The sequence below is a fragment of the Phyllostomus hastatus genome, unplaced genomic scaffold, assembly GCF_019186645.2.
Source record: "Phyllostomus hastatus isolate PE091 unplaced genomic scaffold, TTU_PhHast_1.1 phas_contig_209, whole genome shotgun sequence".
NCBI classification, from domain to species: domain Eukaryota; kingdom Metazoa; phylum Chordata; class Mammalia; order Chiroptera; family Phyllostomidae; genus Phyllostomus; species Phyllostomus hastatus.
The window spans coordinates 225,345-246,181 of NW_025333735.1; the positions used below are offsets into that span (position 1 = coordinate 225,345).

At 34.2% G+C, this 20,837-nt stretch overlaps 1 protein-coding gene across 1 annotated transcript in view; it reads right to left on the minus strand.

Moving 5' to 3' along the window:
• PKN2 (protein kinase N2) overlaps positions 1-20,837 on the minus strand; it is a 115,894-nt gene that overhangs the window by 67,630 nt on the left and 27,427 nt on the right. Inside the window, exon 2 of the mRNA XM_045835356.1 lies at positions 14,185-14,485. Within this exon, the coding sequence (XP_045691312.1) occupies positions 14,185-14,485 (301 nt within the window). The remainder of the gene's footprint in view (positions 1-14,184; positions 14,486-20,837) is intronic.

The following is a 20,837-nucleotide window of genomic DNA, read 5'->3' on the forward strand; positions in this document are numbered from 1 at the left end:
TATATAACAATAATTGTTCATACTTTTAACCTTCTAAATATTAGCATACAATTCTAAAATGTAGATACCAATGTATCTACATTATTTGCACCTTATTGGTATAAAATATTATACCAATTCAGTAAAAAGGCTTCAATATAATATTAAGATACTAGATCAAAGAAGCCCCAAATAAATCCCACCTTCATAGCTAGGCATTAAAGGCCTTATGGTGACTAACTTTAGGTTAACTTTCTATTACTATTTTCCTGTCAAATCCTATGTTCAGTTAAAAAAATCTGTATCTCTCTACTTCTAAAAAATGCAATGGATGTGATTTCCTCCATACTATTGTTAATTCATTTTAGGTTTTCCGTTCTTCAGAAAATCTCTAACCATCCCCAATCCAATCAGGTGCCCTTTCTAATGTGTTCAAAGTATATTTTCTTCCTTCTATTGAACTATGTATAACAGTATTATAATGATACATTTTCATGTATGTTTTCCCTCTGATACTATTAGCATTTTGAGTGCTGGGGCTTATTCTTAACCATTTTAATGGATAAGTTTAATAGATAGTACAATAGAAAAAGAGCAGATCAGTACTGAAAAACAGGTCAGTTTTAAAACAGAAGGGGACAGAAAATGAGAGGTTAAGGGACACAGAGCAGAAAGAAAAACAAACACATCTTATTGTGCTTCAGAAGAAAAATAAAAATGATGATTCAAAGACAGTTATGAGATGAGATAAGGACTACAGATTTTCCAAAACTTATGGAAGAAATATACAGACAAACTCCAACTTAACAATGGTTTGATTTATAATATTCTGGCTTCATAAGGGTACAAAAGCAATTATGTACTCAGTAGAAACTGTACTTTGATATGTGGTTTGATATTCTCTCATGATTCTGGCAGCAGCAGCAAGACACAGCTCAAGTCAGCGATGTGATCACAAGGTGAGAGTAAACAAATGATATTCTACAGTGCATTCATTGTGTTAGATGATTTTTGCCCACCAACCCCAGACTCTCCTCACAGAGAGTCTGAGCTTGTTACCACGAAATTAGTACAGCAACAATATTAAATGGCTTGCTTTAAGAAGAAGAAAAACAAAGGGAAAAGTTAAAAAATAAAATGGCAATAAATACAGATGAATCATCACTTTACATGTAAATGGCTAAAATGTTCCAATCAAAAGATTCAGGGTAGCTAAAAGGATTAGAAAACATGACCCACACATGCTGTCTCCAAGACACACCCCCTAGAATGAGAGAGACACAGAGACGAAAAGTAAATGGATGGAAAAAGATATTTCATGCAAATAGAAAGGGAAAAAAATCTGGGGTAGCAATACTTACATCCAACAACATAGTCTTTAAAATGAAGGCTATGGTAAGAGACAAAGAAGGACACTATATAATGAAAAAGGGCCCACCTCAGGAAACAAGAAAAAGTTCAAATAAACAATCTAACTTTACACTTAAAAGAACTAGAAAAAGAACAACAAAGACCAAAGTGAGTGGAAAGGAGGAAATAATAAAGAATAGAGTAGAAATAAAAGAGTCTAAAAAATGATACAAAAGATCAATGAATCCAAGATCTGGTTCCTTGAAAAGATAAACAAGATCGATAAACTTTTAACCAGCCTCACTAAGAAAAAATGAAAGGACCCAAATAAAATCAGAAATGAAAGAGGAGAAATAATAACTGACGACAAAAAAGTACAAGGAAGTGCACGAAAATACTATGAACAAATACATGCCAACAAACAAGACAACCTGGACAAAATGGATAAATTTCTAGAAACATAGTCTTCCAAAACTAAATCAGAAAAAAGAAGAGAATCTGAATAGACGGATTATATCTAGTGAAAATGAAGCAGTCATAAAAAACCTTGCAACAAACAAAAGCCCTGGACTAGATGGCTTCACAGGTGAATTTTTACCAAACATTCCAAGAAAAACTAATACTTCTCCTTCTCAAACTATTCCACAAAATTCAGGTGGAAGGAAGACTCCCAAGCTCATTTTACCAGGCCAGCATTACTGTAATTCCTAAAACAGATAAAGACACTGCAAAAATACAAGCAATCCAATTTAAAAATGGGTGAAGGACCTAAACAGACACTTCTCTAAAGAGGACATACACATGGCCAATAAACACATGAAAAAAATACTCAACATCAGTAATCATCAAAGACATGCAAATTAAAAACAACAATGAGATACTATCTCACATTAGTCAAAATGGCTATCATCAATAAATCAACAAACAAGTGCTGGTGAGGATGTGGAGAAAGGGGAACCCTATTGCACTGTTGGTGGGAATGCAGACTGGTGTAGCTGCTGTGGAAACCAGTATTGAAGATACCTCAAAAAATTAAAAATGGATCTGCCTTTCAACCCAGCAATCTGACTTCTGGGAATATACCTGAAGGAACCCAAAACACTTATTTGAAAGAACAGAAGCACCCCTATGTTCACTGCATTATTTACAATCGCCAAGATATGGAAGCAGCCCAAGTGTCCATCAGTAGATGAGTGGATAAAAGAACACTGGTATGCCCTGGCTGGCGTAGCTCAGTGGATGGAGCACAGGCTGCAAACCAAAGTGTCGCAGGTTCGATTCCCAGTCAGGGCACATGCCTGGGTTGCAGGCCATGGCCCCCAGCAACCGCACATTGATGTTTCTCTCTCTCTCCCTCCCTTCCCTCTCTAAAAATAAATAAATAAAATCTTAAAAAAAAAAAGAGAACATTGGTACATTTACACAATGGAATACTACTTGGCCATAAAAAAAGAAAATCGTACCCTTTGTGACAGCATGAATGGACCTGGAGAACATTACACTAAGTGAAGTAAGCCAGCCAGATAAGGACAAATCCCATATGATTTCACTCATGTGTGAAATTTATTGAACAAACCGAACAAGCAAAACAGAGATAGGCTCATAGACAGACAGCAGGCTGACAGCTCTGGGAAGGGTGGACAGGGGATGGAGAGTTCAAGCAAAAAGGAAAAGGACTCATGGACATGGACAACAGTGTGGTGATTGTTGGGGGGAGGCAATAAGGAGGAATAAATAGTAATGAAAAAATATAATAAATGTTTTAAAAATCAGAAAAAATAAAAAAATAGAAACAATCTGATTAAATGGGCAGAAGAACTAAATGGCTATCATCAAGAGATAGTAACTGTTTCAAGGCTGTACATATAAGCGAACCTTAGTATACCACTGGTGGAAATGTAAACTGTTGTAGCCACTGTGGGAAACAGTATGGCGGTTCCTCAAAAAAAATTAAAAGTGTAACTACCATTTAATCTAGTAGTCCCACTCCTGAGTATATATCTATGTGACATGAACACAGGATATGAAAGAAATATACGCACTCTCATGTTTATTGTGGCATTATTCACCATAGCCAAGATACAAAAACAACTTATGTGTTCCTCAATAGTTGAATAAATAAGGAAGAATAAAGAATAAATAAAGAAGATGTTGTGTGTATTACTTAGCAATAAGAAATTCTGCCATTTGCAACATGTTAGAGCTTGAAGGAATTACACTAAGTCAGATGGAGAAAGACAAAAACTATATCATATCACTTATATATGGACTCTCAAGTAGCCAAGAACTTGTAAAACCGAGTAGAAAGGTGGTTACCAGTGGCTGGAGGGTGGGGGAATTGGGGATATGTTATTTAAGAGTACAAACTGGGAACCAGTAGATAAATAAGTTCTGAAGAGCTAATGCAAAGCATAGCGATTACAAACAATACTGCATTATAAACTTCAAAGTTGCTAAGAGATTAGATCTTAATTGTTCCCACCCCAAAAATGATAATTATGTGACATGATAGAGGCATTTGCTAATGCTACAGTGATAATCATACTGCAATATATGAATGTATTCATGTTGTAAGCCTTAAACTTATACAATGTTGTATATCAATACTATTTTTAATAAAAATAAATTTTTAAATTTTATATATCAAAACTTCTGTGATGCAGCTTAAGGAATACTTAGGATATTCATAAACCTTTAATGAATACATGAGTAAAAAGAATACATTTAAAGTGCTAAGCAACTATCTCAGTTAAAAAAAATATCGAACTAATTCCAAAGAGAGAGAAAAAAAAGACAAGCGTACAGATTAATAAGGTAGAAACACACACACACAAAAACACATCAATAGAACAAAAAAATATTTTCTGTGAAGAGAGCAGAATAACAATACAATAAGAAAATTGTTCAAGGAAGAAAAATGAAGAACATACCAATGTCAGTAACGAAAGAGAGAATGTTACTATAGATACACACAGATACAAATTATGTAAATCATTTGAAAATTATGTAAAATGGTGAACACAATAAGAAACTATAATTTCATCAAAAATAACTAAAGAAAACAATTACAAATAAATTCAAAGTGCTACAAGATACCTCAAATAAATCGCTGAGTTGTAGAAGAATGCAGACACATAATTTGCAATCTTTAAGTGCCTGACACTGTAATGTGACTAACAAAAACCCCATGCTCAATGTCCTTCTGCTTTGTTTAAAATAAGAAGCAGATTAAGAGGGAAAACAAACAAACAAACAAACAAAAAAGATTTCTCAGTTTGCAGTTGAGAGCTAGGGGATAAGGTGGTTCATGGTGTATGTGACCCAATCCCAGGACAGATATAACTAGACATCTGTAGCTTTATGCTTCTGAGAATGCTTTTGCTTTTCTGATGAAAAGAGACTTGCTAGGTATTCATCATCCTAGTGGAGTAAAGATGGGGTTTTAACAAGAGCACAAGAAAAAGCCTTGGGAACTCTACACAGTGAGCAATCAAATCAGGAAAAACCTGATTAAATACAGGAATCTCAAATGGTGCCATTGATGACTAAATTATTTCTTGACTTGCCTTTGGCTTCAAATGCCTCGGAAGTGGGGGGGAGGAACAGATATTCTTTTAAAATTCCTACTGTTCTCATACAGTTTACAGGCAGGAAATCACATTATCTATGTGACCCTCATCCCAAATTTTAAGTTTAAATTTTATTTTAACTGGCCTCAGGTTAGTAATGCTTCTAGGCATCTTACAGAAACAAATACACATCTTCTTTGAAAGAAGGCATTTGAATTCAGAGCTAAAAGAATTCCCACAGAGAAAGTTCCAGCAAAAATATACACACAGTAGAAGTCACAAAGCTCAGATAGGAAAAGGAAATCACCATGAATAAGAAAAAACTATATGAGTAGTGTGGCAAAGATTTTACTTATTGTCATTATATTATACAGAATGTGAAAAAAGTGTATTTCATATGTAAAACTAAATACAAGAAGCATCAAAAGAATGACTGGGATAAGAAACTATCAAAAATTACCAAGACTGCCCTGGCTGGTATGCCTCTGATGGCCGGAGCACTATCCAGTGCACCAAAAAGTTGCAGGTTTGATTCCCAGTCAGGGCACATACTTAGATTGCCTGTTTGATCCCTAGTTGGAGTCAGTATGAGAGTCACCAACTGATGTTTGTCACAATGATTCTTCTCTCTCTCTCCCCTCTCCACTTCCTCTCTCTAAAAGCAATGAAAAAATGTTCTCAGGTAAAGATAAAAATAAATTACCAAGATAACAAAATAGAACTTCTAGAATTAAATATATGTAATGTATATTATATATAGTTTAATCTATTTATATTTATACATATATTTATATTTATATATAAATTAAATATATATTAGAAATACAATATATGTGATCAAGAGCAAACTGGACACAGATAAAAAGAATATTAGAGAAATGGAGACAGACGAGGAAATTATTGTGTATCTAATTGGAGTTTAAAGTAAAGGAATAGAGGGAACACAGGAGGTGCAGTACTCAAAAACATAAGGGCTAAGAATTTCCCATAATGAACAAAATACACAATCTCAGATTCAGAAAACACAACAAATCCCAAGCAGATCAAATGAAAGTAAATTTACACAATTATTCTCAAAGAGCAGAATACTGCAGATAAAGAATATCTTAAAAGAATCTAGGGAGAAAACACAGTATCTACATGGCTTCAACCATTAAACTGACATCTGCCTCCTCCTCAACAACAGGAGAAAACTGAAACAACAGTTTCCGAGTGCTGAGAGAAAACAAATGCCAACCTAGAACTGTAAATAAGGGAAAATATCTTTCTATAGTGCCTACCTTCAGGAAGAAATAGCATAGTCAATAGAATATATTTAAAAAAAAAGAAACAAAATGATTCTAGAAGGAAGGTCTGAGAAGTATGAAATGGTAGACAAAACCCTGGCTGGGTGGCTCAGTTGGTTGGAGCATTGTCCCATGCACCAAAAAGTAGTGGGTTTGATCCCCAGTCTGGGTGTATGCAGCAGGCCACTGATCCATGTTTCTGTCTCACATCGATGTGTGTCTTTTTCTCTCTCCCTTCCTCTCTTTCTATAATCAACAGAACAACATACCTTTGGTGAGAATTTTTTTTAAAATGGTGGACAAAGAAAGTGATAAACACGTGGGTAGCTGTAAACCAACAATGACTATGTAAAATAATAATAATAATTAGATCTAATTTGTGGAATTGAAGATAAAATAATAGAATTATAATATAAACAGTAACAGCATATAAATAAGTTCAAGTGGAGTTAAAGTAGACTGGAATTCACCACATCATATTTTCTGGTACTTCCAAAGTGGTAACTCAAACTAAGATGTGTTTTCTGAGCTTCATCTGGTAATTTACAGCCTTATATATAACCTTATGGATATTACCTTAATATCCTATTGGCTATGCATTTCATCGTGTTTAAAATTGAACTCTTCTTTCCTGGGACACTACTTCTAAATGTTTGTTTTCTGTTTGGCAAGACTACTAATCCATAACTAAAGTCTGACTTACTATAGATGCTTCCTTTTTTTTCCACTTTCATTTTCCAGTGAAAGTCTGTATGTTAAGTAACAAAACCCTACAGATTCTACCTCTGACATAGGTTTCAAATAAGAAAAAGCAAGGCCTGAAGGGGCTGCAAGTGGTATACAACCATACAACTATGTAATATTCTTTCCAGCTGGGATGACATCACAGATCATATAACCTTTGGTCTTTATAGCCAGTGGACTCCCAATACTCAATATTCATAAAGTGGTACTAAAACAATTAGAATTTCTGCTTTTGGGTTATTTACTGTATTTTTTTTAAAAGGAGAAAATATAGCTGAAGTATTGATGTAAACCTAGCCAAATCTAAACTAGTAAAAGTAGTAGCATGCTGAAGCACCAGCTTATCTATCTCCTTCACAAACTTTCATCTGTGAGTCCCTTAGTTACTTCTGTAAGTCTGTTAGCTATTGTTCACTGGTCAACATTTTGGTTTTTGCTTGATACTTATAAATTGATATTTTAAAAATAAACTTCTCCAGCATCTTACCATGTCTTACAGTTATATTAACTATTTATACCTCCCCTAAAATCTAACGTTCTTGTTCAACCAGATATGCTTACCTTCTAAAGCCATCTGGAACCTGCTAGTACTATAATGAATGCTCTTATTATTAATGGATGCTTAACCAGCTTTTTTGCATACTCAGGATGACCTCTGTCAGATGTCACCAACTGGAGTAATTTTACTATTTTATAGCTAGTACAACCTCTGGTGTAGCTTTTTAAATATTTTATGAAAAAAGCTTCAATAAAATTGTGGGTTGTAACCTTGTTTGTTTAAGGTGAAATAAATAAGCACGGCATTAAAAATTGCAGAACTCCTTGTATCTATTATATTAATGTTTGAAAATCACACATTCATCTCCTGGTAGAGAAGTCTTCTTCATTCTGTACATAACTCAGTACCTAGAGCATGTACAGTTATTTTGTAAATTCTCCCTAAGATGGTGCTACTTTATTTTTCTTCTTTCCTCCCTCTGATTACAATAATGTATATCACCAACCACTATACACCTGCTAGACTTGGTTGAAAATATATAGTAACAATACCAAGTGCTGGAGGGGATGTGAAAAACTGTAACTTTTATACACTGCTGGTGAGAATAAAGAATGCTATAGCCATGCCATAAAACATTTTGGCAGTTGTATATAATGCAAAATATACTCTAATATATGATTAATAATCATACTTCTAAGTATTTACCTAAGTGAACTGAAAACATATTTACAAAAAAACCTATTCATGGGTAGTTATAGCAGCTGTGCTGAAAAATTCTAAAAACTGGGAAACAACCCTAATGGTGAATGGATAAACTGCAGTATAGCTATACAATGTATTATTACTCTGCAATAAAAAAGAACTAATTTTTAAAAAAGATTTTACTTATTTATTTTTAGACAGAGGGGAAGGGAGGGAGCAAGAGAAGGAGAGAAACAATGTGTGGTTGCCTTTCATGCACCCCCAACTGGGGACCTGGACTGCAACCCAGGCATGTGCCCTGACTGGGAATGGAACCGGCAACCCACTGGTTCACAGGCTGGTGCTTAATCCACTAAGCCACACCAGCCAGGGCAAAAAAAGAATGAATTTTTGATAAATGCAAAACACCTGGATGAATATTAAAAAGCAACATGCTGAGTCTAAAAAAAAAAAAAAACACCCCTCAGTTTCAAAAGCTCATATACTTTGTGATCCCATTAAGCAAACTATAGTGACAGAGAACAGAGTAGTGGTAGCCAGGGGATATGAAGTACAGAGACAGTGTGACTACAAAGAGACAGCACTATTCATTTTTCCTGATTATAGTGGTGGTTAGAGTAACCTATACATATATTAAAATTCACGGAATAGTATTTCAAAAAATAACTGATTTTACTATATATTAACTTTTTAAAAAATATGTCATCAAAGAATTCAAGTGTTATGGTTTATGAGTCATTTAATCACATGGTTTTAAAGGAAACAAAACCAGAGGTGTTAAAAGTGCCTGTTAATTAATGATCTCATTAATGTCGTTAATGGCAATTCTTTCCTTAAGAGTTCAAACTTAACGTAAAACATATTTACCTCAAAACGAAAAATTCAACCAGAAATAAAAAATAGGTAAAAATTATATAACAAACCAGATTACAGATTCCACTTATATTTTAATACATATAAAATTCAACTATAATTTCTATGCCATAGTTAGTTGAACAGGCCAACAATAAAAGAAATTAAATTAAATTGTCATTTATATTCATTCAAGAAAAACTTTAAAACTACACTTTGGTCATTAGAAAAGAGAACACCTTCAAAAACAGTCATATTTTCAGAATTTAAAAAGATTCCCAAAGTTAACTTTAAAAATCCCAATACTCTTAGTTTTATACTAAATTAGTACTTCCTTACTAGATATTTTAAGATGCTAAAGAAAATATTCACTACCTTAATAGGTAAAAATCAATCTAAGTTTGGTGGGATCTGAGAAGATGGAAATAAGAAGAGGTAACAATAAAATAAAATAAGATGAAAATAGAGGAGGTTATACTACACAAATTATTAGCTATATTTATGAAAATATGAGAAATATTCTTATCCTTTTCTCTAGGGATACGTAAGAGTCAAAGAATCAGGAAACTGGTTCTTTTCCAAATATTTCCTTTTGGAATCTCAGATGCCAACTAAGGCTTAGATCAACACTCCATTTTATAGAATTCATTTTTCACTATTCTTAAAAATACATATATTTCACAAATAACAGTCCCAAAAGATCAGACTTTGACATTATGCTAAGTAACTTTTCCGTAAGTTTTACAGTTAAAATTGTTCAAGTTCATCTGATAGAAATCCTTGTTTTATAAATAAGAAACTAAAGATTGATAGAGCTAATTACTGCAGATATGAATTAAGAGCAGTCTAACTACTTACACAGTAATCATTTACACAATGCAGACTTAAAATTTGTCCCTTTTTCGATGAGTCATTGATTTGCTTACATAATCCCCAAATATCAGGAATTAGCCGAACACTTCTGCTATTAATACACATATACTTGCTCAATTTACAGTGGATTTCCATTCTGGTAAACCTATTGCAAATTGAAAAATATCCTAAATCAAAATGCACTTAATACCCCTAACCTATTGAACATCATAGCTTAGTCTAGCCTATGAAGAATATGCTCAGAGCACTTACATTAGTCTGTAGTTGGGCAACCATCTTAAGTTCTTCCCTTTCCTTTCTTTCTTTCTTTTTTTCGAGAGCTAACATTGACATCTAAATATCTACCATATTCCAAGTTCTAAGATAAGTCCTGAACACAGTGGAAGAAAACACATCCCTGCCCTCAAGAAGCCTAAAGTTTAGTAAGTGATATAAACATGTACAGTATAACATAATAAAATAACGAATGGACAAAGTACAACAAAGAAGATAATCAAGAAAGTCAGGGAAGGTTTTTTACAGTAATATCCCAACTGGCTTTGTGGGAAGAAAAGGAATTTGCTAGCTAAAACTCACACATTTCTTTACATGAAACTCTAGGAACAACAAAGTCAATCCAAAGTCATAGAGGGCAGACCAGTAGTTGCCTAAGTCAGAGATGGGGATTAGAGATTGATTAAGAAGTGTGTATATAAGGAACCACTGAAGTGATGAAAATTTTCAGAATCACTGGTGGTAGTGAAGATTACCTGAGTATAAACAGTAGACCTGTGAAAACTCATTAAGTCATAAACTTAAAATATGTGCATTTTATCATATATAATTTATACTTCAGTAAAGTTACCATTTTTAAAGGGATTGGGGAAACCAAATGGACTACTCATTGTGTGATAAAAACTCTTCTGCATTCCAATTACAAGGTAGTTATGGGTGTTCTGTGAAGAGGGAAATATTTTCCCTAAGCAAACAGAGTTTAAAAGCTCCAGTGCCATTTCTTATTTTAGACCTTCCCTAAAGGAGTACTGGGCAAAAAATATAGAGCTCAGCATAATTCCATCAGAATAGGTTATTTCTAAGTTTATATAACACTACTAAAAAAAAAATTTTGATAATATGAATTTCCATTTATAATGTAATTATTGAGTGTGTGGGCAGGAAAATACTAGCTGAGGAGTTGAAGAGTTCTTTTTAGCTAGCTTTGTGATTCACATCTTTGGGGTTAAGCCTTAAAATAAGAACTGTACTTGACCAAAAATAAATAAAATAAAAAAAAAGACTTGTTTCTCTGTGACTTCTTTCATTTTCAAGGTTCAATTACTCTTACAAAGGTGAAGTCTCTACATAGAGAGTTCTCCAAATGAAAACCCTAAGAAAAGTCCCAGATGTTGAAACTGATTCATGAAAATAAGTTGTCAAATAGAGAGAATATCAGAAGCATTTTATGCAACTTTTGAGATTGGTAATCTGAGTTTCTTAATTAAATTTAATTTTACTTACATCTGTTATTGCTTATTACCTAATCACAATTTCTTCTATAATTTCTACAGAGCCAGATATATTAGTACTCTACCACTCCTTACATACCGCTTTTTTTTTTGCAAATAAATAAATGGAGGGTTATAGAGATTAAATACCTTGTTCAAAATATCATCTTTGCTAAGAAAAAACTATTAGGTCAAATGTGTATTAAACAATTTTTAAGTAAAAAGTTTTAGAAAGAATGTGTATATGAATGAATGAATATTGGTACAAACACAGAAATTTTTTTCTGGAAGTATAATCAACAAAAAGTTAGCAATACTACCTTCAGGGAGATGGCCTAGGATGGAACTAGGCAGCTTTTCTATTTTTATTTTCTGAAGCAATAAAAAATGTCCAACATAAACATTTGTTAATTCTATTGTGGGTGAGAAGGGTTAAGAGATTAAGCAAAGAGAAAAGAAGACACTCATGAAACAAACAATAATACAGTGACTGCCAGTGGAAAGTGGGGGTGAGGACATAGAAGAGTGTAAAGGGGGGATAAATGGTGATGGAAGGAGACTTAATGTGGTGTGGTAAACAGACAACACAATATACAGATGACATATGTAGAACTGTATACCTGAAACCTGTTTAAATTTGTTAACCAATGCCACTCCAATAAATTCAATTAAAATATCAATTAATTAAAAATTATGTTCTTCAATTAGACTTATGGGTTATATTTTCTAAAGAAAAAAAGGTACAGCAGCAAAAGAAACTGCCAGTTTCTCAGGAGAGTCCATTTAAAGGGCCCATGGAGTCCTAGAATGTACAAGCCCACCCTCTCTGGGAATTAGCACCAAGGGAGCAGCTGGAAGGGTGACATTTGCTTGTGGGAAAAGGGGGAAGTAAATGAAAGTGGGAAGAAAACGGATCAAGTGACATTGTTCCTTCTCTGACCCCTCCCCCCATGTAAAGCGCCATAATGCAGTGCAGAGGGTTGGCCAGCCCTGGCAAATACCTAAGGCTCTGCCCCTTACAACAAAACAGGTGCATGAAACACAAATATGGCCCAAATGAAAGAACAGATTAAAAGCTCCAAAAAAAGAACCAAGCAATGAGGAAACAGCCAACCTATCAGATACCGAATTCAACACTAGTAATCAGGATGCTCACAGAAATGACTGAGTATGGCTGCAAAATAAAGGAAGAAGTGAAGGCTATGCAAAGTGAAATAAAGAAAAATATAGAGGGAACCAACAGTGAAGGGAAGGAAGCCAGGACTCAAATCGACAATTTGGAACAAAAGGAAGAAATAAATATTTAACCAAAACTGAAAGAAGAAGTAAGAATTCAAAAAAATGAGGAGAGACTCAGGAACCTCCAAGACAACTTTAAACATTCCAACATCCAAATCATAAGGGTCCCAGAAGGAGAAGAGCAAGAACAAGAAACTGAAAACTTATTTGAAAAAATAAAAGAAATTTTCCCAATCTGGTGAATGAAATAAACATACAAGTCCAGGAAGCTCTTAGAGTCCCCAAAAAATTGGACCCCAAGAGAAACACAACAAGATACATCATAATTAAAATGCCAAAGTTTAAAGATAAAGCAGCAAGAGAAGAGGAGACAGTTACCTACAAAGGAGTATGCATAAGACTATCAGCTGATTTCTCAAAAGAAACCTTGCAGACACGAAGGGACTGGCAAGAACTATTCAAAGTCACGAAAAACAAGGACCTACATCCAAGGTTACTCTATTCAGCAAAGCTATCATTTAGAATGGAGAGGCAGATAAAGTGCTTCCCAGATAAGGTCAAGTTAAAGGAGTTCATCATCACCAAGCCCTTATTATATGAAATCTTAAAGGGACTTAATCTAAGAAAAAGATCCAAACTATGAACAGTAAAATGACAACAAACTAAAAACTATCAATAACTAAACCTGAAAAAAAAAATCAAAAACAAACTAAGGAAAAAACTACAACAGGAACAGAATCATAGGAATGGAGATCACATGGAGGATTACTGGTAGAGAGGGAGAATGGAGATAATGGGGGGGAAGGTACAGGGATTAAGAAACATAATTGGTAGGTACAAAACAGATGGGGTAGGGGTTAAGAATAGTATAGGGAGAAGATAAAGAACTTTTAAATGGAGAATACAAAGAACTTATATGTACGACCCAAGGACATGAACTAAGAGGGGTATTACTAGAGGAAATGGGAGTACTGGGTGGAGGGGGCAAAGGGCAGAAAAAATCTGAGACAACTATAATAGCATAATCAATAAAATATACTTAAAAATTAAAATAAAAAATGGTAATGTGTGGCTTTTTAAACGTTCTTCTTGTTTTTTAAACAATATGCCAGTGGTTTATTTGTTAATTTAGTTGCTTACAGCAAAAAAAAACAAAGGTCATAGGTTTGAGTAACTATATTTGTAATGAATAAAATAGCCCTTGGTCACATAATGCATTTTTAACTTTAAAAAGTCATCTGGCAAACTTGTGCTGCTGATCACAAGGATGCATCAGGTAAGAATATGTGGCTGACTCAATATAAAACATTAATACTAGAAAATAACTCTAAGTAATATCTTACTGACAGAGGGTAAATAGACAGCAGGCTTACTGATCTCTTAAGTAAATGTTTCAATTTTCACATCCATCAATTCAATGCACTTCTGAACAGAATATAAACAAGACCTTAACTGTAAGGGAAAATAAAGACCCTGTAGTTTCAGAAAAGCCAAAAAGTATACATTACAAAGCTACTTTTAAAAATGATATATTTCTTACTAGTATACCACATATACATCAGATAAGAAAAAAACATATATATATACACACACACACACACACATACCTGTAACATCTTCTGGATCTGATACAACAATATGTGCATTTAGTTCTTGTAGCTTGTGATGTAGTTCTTCTAATTTTTTATTTGACTTTTTCAAAATGTTGTCCACATAAGCCAAATTTTTTTTATCAGTTGTGACTTTCCTCAGATTTTCAGCCCCTTCTTTGATTTTCAGTTCTTTCCTTATTTCTCTCTTGATTCGATCCTTGATATCATCCAATTTCTGTTGCACCACTGTATCTGAAAAGTCTAATTTTTGAACAGCACTCACATTCTCAGAAAATGGAAGAGTTCGTGAATCTCCCTACAGAAAAAAAATAAACATGTATGTGAGAGTTTAGGAAAGTTAGTTGCTCAGTAAAATGTTCAGCATAAAAATAAAACTATACATGTAGTGACTGATTCTTTATTAAGTACATTATATTTAATTCTTTCTTTAATAAGCAACAGACTATTTATTTACCTTTATTATAACCACACAAAATCCTAAGTTCAAAAACTGCCCACTCATTAAATAGCAATATCTGACAAATTTATATTAAAATAGATACAACATATCTACACACAGAGATTGTATCAAACTAGTAGATTTTCAATATCCTATGACTTCAGGTTAGATCCAGTGCCTACACTATGAATCTTGAGCAAGTTATTTAACCTTTCCAACACTAAGTTTAATTGTCTATAAAATCTAAATAATAACATTGACTACCTTTCAGAGATACTGTGATAATTCAAAATAGTATATATGTAGCTCTATACATAATTCTTGGCCCATGTATTCAATAAGTGAAAAATTACTAAGTTCCACACTGAGATAAAATTATACTTGGTATCTTCCATAGGAAATCTCTTAAAAATAAACTAATATTGGCAAAAATAAAATAAAGTTATATCCTTTTGACCATTTTTTAGTTCACGAATTACATGCATTAAGGCTTGGGAAGACTATAGTTAGATCTTTATTTATATTTTCATGGCTCACTATTCCAACTGATAATTTGGTTGACTCATTACAAAAACATCATTACTAGAAAATATATGTATTGGGTTGGCCAGAAAGTCTGTTTAGGTTTTTTTTGGTAAGATAAAAGACACATTTTTCATTTTTACCAATAACTCTATTGATTTGAATGTTTTGAGTAAGTCAGCTATCTCCTGCTATTGGCTTCTAGTGGATGGAGGCCAGGGGTGCTGGTAAACATCTTCCAAAGCATAAGATAGCCCCACAGCACAGAATTACTTGGCAAAAATGTCCATAGTACCAAGAAACTTTGCAAACTACTTTTGACACCTCCGATCATGATCAGTCACAACACCTTCTCTATACACTGTACATTTTTTTTTCCCACTCCAGTTGTGTTTTTACCTTTCTTGGAATAATAAAGCATAATATGCACCAAAATGTTGTGTATTTTCTTCCATTTTTAATATTAAAATGGCTGCACAAAAACTCACCGATTTGGTTTTATTTTACATGATGCTGATATGACAGCTGTCACAGTACAATTTAACAAAACTGTTTTGAATGAAGTTAAAGGCAACTAAGCACTACTAGAGCCCTCGTACAGAAAAAACTAAATGGGCTTTTTGGCCAACCAAATAAATTATGTCCTACTGCCAGAAGCTAAGAGTATACACAGTATCAGTTACTAATCTTAAATTGAAAATCAATTCAGGTAAGCACATCTAAAAGACCCAAAGTTATGTTCTAGCTATTTGTACATCATTTAATATTTTAAACTCCATTATTATATATAATACTCTTGGTTTTAAAATTAATAATTTCTGGAACACAAGAAACTAAAGATAATGTTTACCTTTTGGGAGAGAAATTAAGTTTGTGAAGGACATAGAATAGAGAGACATTTCGACTTCTGGCTAAGATGGAGGCGTAGGTAGACACAATGTGCCTCCTTGCACAACCAAAATAAGGACAACAAAAATTTAGAGGAAAAAAACCCCAAAAATCAGTACTGACAGAAAATTGACCTTTATGGAAGTCTGACAACCAACGAGTCAGAGAAGAAACATTCATTCAGACTGGTAGGAGGGTTGGAGTTGGGTGGCCAGGTGGAGAGTGCTTGTGGCAAACAGGTGGCTGGCGGACCCCGGGCGTGCAGGGCACGCAAGGTGGCAGTGGGTGGACCCAGTGAGGCGGCAATTGTGGAGGAGCGCAGTGTACAAGGCAGCTGGTGGACTGGGCGGTCCCACATTCGCATGCAGATAAAACAGGTGAAACGGGGGAACGAGATAGACCACGCAACCCAGGGTCCAAGCACCAGGAAATAAAGCCTCAAAACACCAATTGAAAACACCTGTGGGGGTTGAGGTGCCAGGAGAAACTCCCAGCCCCACAGGAGAGTTCACTGGAGAGACCCACAGGGTCCTAGAATGTACACAAACCCACTCACACAGGAATCAGCACTAGAAGGGCCCATTTTTTTAGAGTAAGCAAAGGAAGTGACTGAAACCCAGCAGAGAGTGGAGCAAGCACCATTGTTCCCTCTCGGACCCCGCCCCCACATATAGCGTCACAACTCAGCTACTGGGTTGCCCCACCCTGGTGAACACATAAGGCTCCACCCCTCATATGAAACAGGCGAGAGAAGACCCCCCCCCCCCAAACGGAAGAACAGATCAGAGCTCTACAGCAAATACAACTGACCAGGAGATAGCCAACCTATCAGGTGCACAGTTTAAAGCACTGGTGATCAGGATATTCACAGAATTGGCTGATTTTGGTTGCAAACTAGATGAAAACATGAAGGCTATGCTAAATGAAATAAAGGAAAATGCACAGGGAACCAATAGTGATGGGAAGAAAACTGGGACTCAAATCAATGACGTAGACCAGAAGGAAGAAACAACCGAACAGAAAAGAAGGAAGATTTCAAAAAAATGAGGAGAGGCTTAGGAACCTCCAGGACATCTTTAAATGTTCCAACATCTGAATTATAGGGGTACCAGAAGGAGAAGAAGAAGAGCAACAAGTGGAAAACTTATTTGAACAAATAATAAAGGAGAACTTCCCCAATCTGGCAAAGGAAATAGACTTCCAGGAAGTCCAGGAAGCTCAGAGAGTCCCAAAGAAGTTGGACCCAAGGAGGAACACACTAGGGCACATCATAATTACATTACCCAAGATTAAAGATAAGGAGAGAATCCTAGAAGCAGCAAGAGATAAGGGGATAGTTACCTAGAAACGAGTTCCCATCAGACTGTCAGCTGATTTCTCAAAAGAGACCTTGCAGGCAAGAAGGGGCTAGAAAGAAGTATTTGAAATCATGAAAGGCAAGGACCTACATCCAAGATTGCTCTATCCAGCAAAGCTATTATTTAGAATGGAAGGGCAGATAAAGTTAAAGCAGTTCATCATCACCAAGCCCTTATTATATGAAATGTTAAAGAGATTTATCTAAGAAAAAGAAGATAAAAAAAAAACATGTACAGTAAAATGACACCAAAGTCACAACTATTAACAACCATACCTAAAACAAAAACAAAAACAAGCTAAGCAAACAACTAGAACAGGAACAGAACCACAGAAATGAAGAACACATGGAGGGTTAGCAACAGGGGAGTGGGAGGAGGAGAGATGGGGGAAAAGGTACAGAGAATAAGTAGCATAGATGGTAGGTAGAAAATAGACATGGGGAGGGCAAGAATAGTATGGGAAATGTAGAAGCTAAAGAACTTATGACACATGGACATGAACTAGAGGCAGGGAATGTGGGTGGGGGACAGTGTGCAGAGTGGAGGAGGATGGAGGGGAGAAAATGGGACAACTGTAATAGCATAATCAATAAAATATTAAAAAAAGAAGACTAGCAAGAAAAAAGAAAAATTAGAAAACTAATTTTTAATTAGTTTCACAATTGTATGTATATCTGTATACAATTTATTTGGTCAAAATTATAAGCTTTTATAAAGGTCCTGCATAAAAAGAAAAAAAAATATGCACCAGGAATTAAAGGGGAACAAAGATATTCTCAAACAAAGAAACTCAAATTAGCAGTCTTGTTTTTAAAGAATGGCTAAAAGAAGTTCTCAAAACTAGAAAGAAATGATAACTGAAGGAGGTTTTGTAACTACATAAAGATTAGATAAAATAAATAACATTCTGCTTATAAGTTTTTATATGATTATTGATGTACTCAACTTACAGGAAACAAGACAATTATAATTTTTAAATTGGGAGAGTAAAAGTGATTAGAATAGAACAGATGTGCCTGAATAGAAGTGATTTCTACACATCACCTGAAGTGGTAAAATCTCAGTAGCAATAGTCTCTAATAAGTTACACATGCATATTGTAATACCCAAAGAAACCACTTTAAAAAATGGTGACACACTCAAAAGCATTATAAATAAATCGAAATGGAATTTTAAAATGTTCAAGTAGCCCAAAGGTACGCAAGAAAAGGAGGAAACAAGTAATAATCTAACAATATAAGCTCTTACATAGCATAATTATTTTAAATGTTAATAGTCTAAATATAAAAATTAAAAACATTGGCACAGTGAACTGAAAAACTATGACCTAACTATATGCTATCTACAAGACTCTAACTTTGAATATCATGGCATAAGTAGACTGAAAGAAAAAGTATATGTTATATAAACATTAATAAAAAATAAGAGCAGAAGTTGCTGTATTAATATCAGTTCACGTAGACTGCAAAGCAAAGAGAACTATTAGGGCAAAAAAGGGTCATTACAAAATGATAAAAGGATCCATCCAAAAACAAAACAAAACAAAAAAGACATAGCAACCCTAAATGTGGAAACGGAACTGCAAAATAGAGAAACAAAGGTTTTCAAAGAACAAAGAACAAAATACTTATTCTGTTTAAGCACTCATGAAACATTTACCCTGATATACCAGAGCCTGGGTCATAAAACAAAATTAAGTAAGTTTAAAAGAACTGAAACATACAAAGTGTGTTCATTGACCATAAAGGAATCAAACTAGTCAATAACAGAAAGTCAGTAAGAAAACTTCCAAACACTCAGAACTTTACAAACATACTTCTAAATAATCCATGGTTCAAAGGAGAATTAAAAATAAAAAAAAATACAAAGAATTGAATAAAAATGAAAATACAATGTATCAAAATTTGTGGGATGTAGCTAAACCCCCACCTCAAGGAACTAAAAATAGAAGAGCAAAATAAATTTGAAGCAGACATAATATGGAAACAATAAAATAAGAGCAGAAATCAATAAAATTGAAAATAGAAAATCAATGAAACTGATGTTTTTTCCCATCAATAAAATTGGTAACCCCCTAGCATAACTGACAAAGATGAAAAGAAAAGACACAATATCACGAATAAAACATGACTTTATTTTATTACAGCCACCAAAAGAATAAGGGAACACTAAAAATAAATCTACACATATGAATCAACAACTTAAATGAAATGAACCACCAAAACTCACCCAATATGAAACACATAATCTGAACAGTCTTATAGCTTTTTTCTCCCAGAAAATAAGAGGGATTCCTTCCCAACTCCTTTTGAGATCAGTATTACTCAGATACAGGAAATGAACACAAAGACCAATTTCTCCCATGAATTTAGATATAAAAATCCTCAACAAAATATAAGAAAACGGAATCCAGTAATGAAGAGAATTATACATGATAACCCAGGAGGATTTATTCCAGATATGGAAGACTGGCTCAATATTAAAAAACCCATCAATACAATTCACCATGTTAATGGAATAAAGATGAAAAATCACATGATACTACCAACTGATGCAGAAAAAGCAAATGACAAAATTCAACAGGCATTCATGATTAAAAACTCTCAGTAAGGTAGGAATAGAGGAGAATTTCCTCAACTTGATAAACAGCATCTACTTTACAACTAAATCATTTGTAATGATGAAAGACTAAATGCTTTCCCCTATGTCTGCTCTCACCACTCTTATTCAACACAGTATTAGGCATTTTAACCATTTCCACAGGACAATAAGGTATACAAATTAGAAAGGAAGAAATAAAGCTGTCCTGATTATCAGGAGACAACACAATCATCTTCATAGGAAATTCCAAGAAGCTTACCAGAAACTTCTGGAATAAAAGATTTTAGCAATACAAGATACAGAACACTTGAAAATCAACTGTACTTCTATGTATTCACAATGACTATGTGGACATCAAAGTTAAAAAACAATATTGTTTACAACCATTGCTTAGGTGCTCTCGTGAGGTGATCCACAGTACCTGTACACATTCCCTATCACATTCCTTATCACAGTCTTTCCTGCTTGAAAATAAGGCAAGCTCTGTAAGAGCACAGGCGATACTGATCTCTTATTCAATACTGTGTCCTCAGCAGTGTTTGGCACATCATAGCTAATCAATAAATATATTTAAGGGAATTTTAAAATAAAGAATGTACTTCAACTTTTGTAGGTACAAAAGCAATTTCCCATACCCAAACCCAAAACTCCACCTACTGCCGAAAATTTTTCTAGTTATAGAAAATATCAGGCAAAAAGAAAAAGAAGGTATTAGGAAACACACACAGCCAGAGTCAGAAATCAAGACAATCCTCACATTTATAACATGGAAAGGTCTTTCAGTCACAGGTCATTGTTCTTTTCAATTAAGTGACATGCTTATTCAAGTACCAAACAAA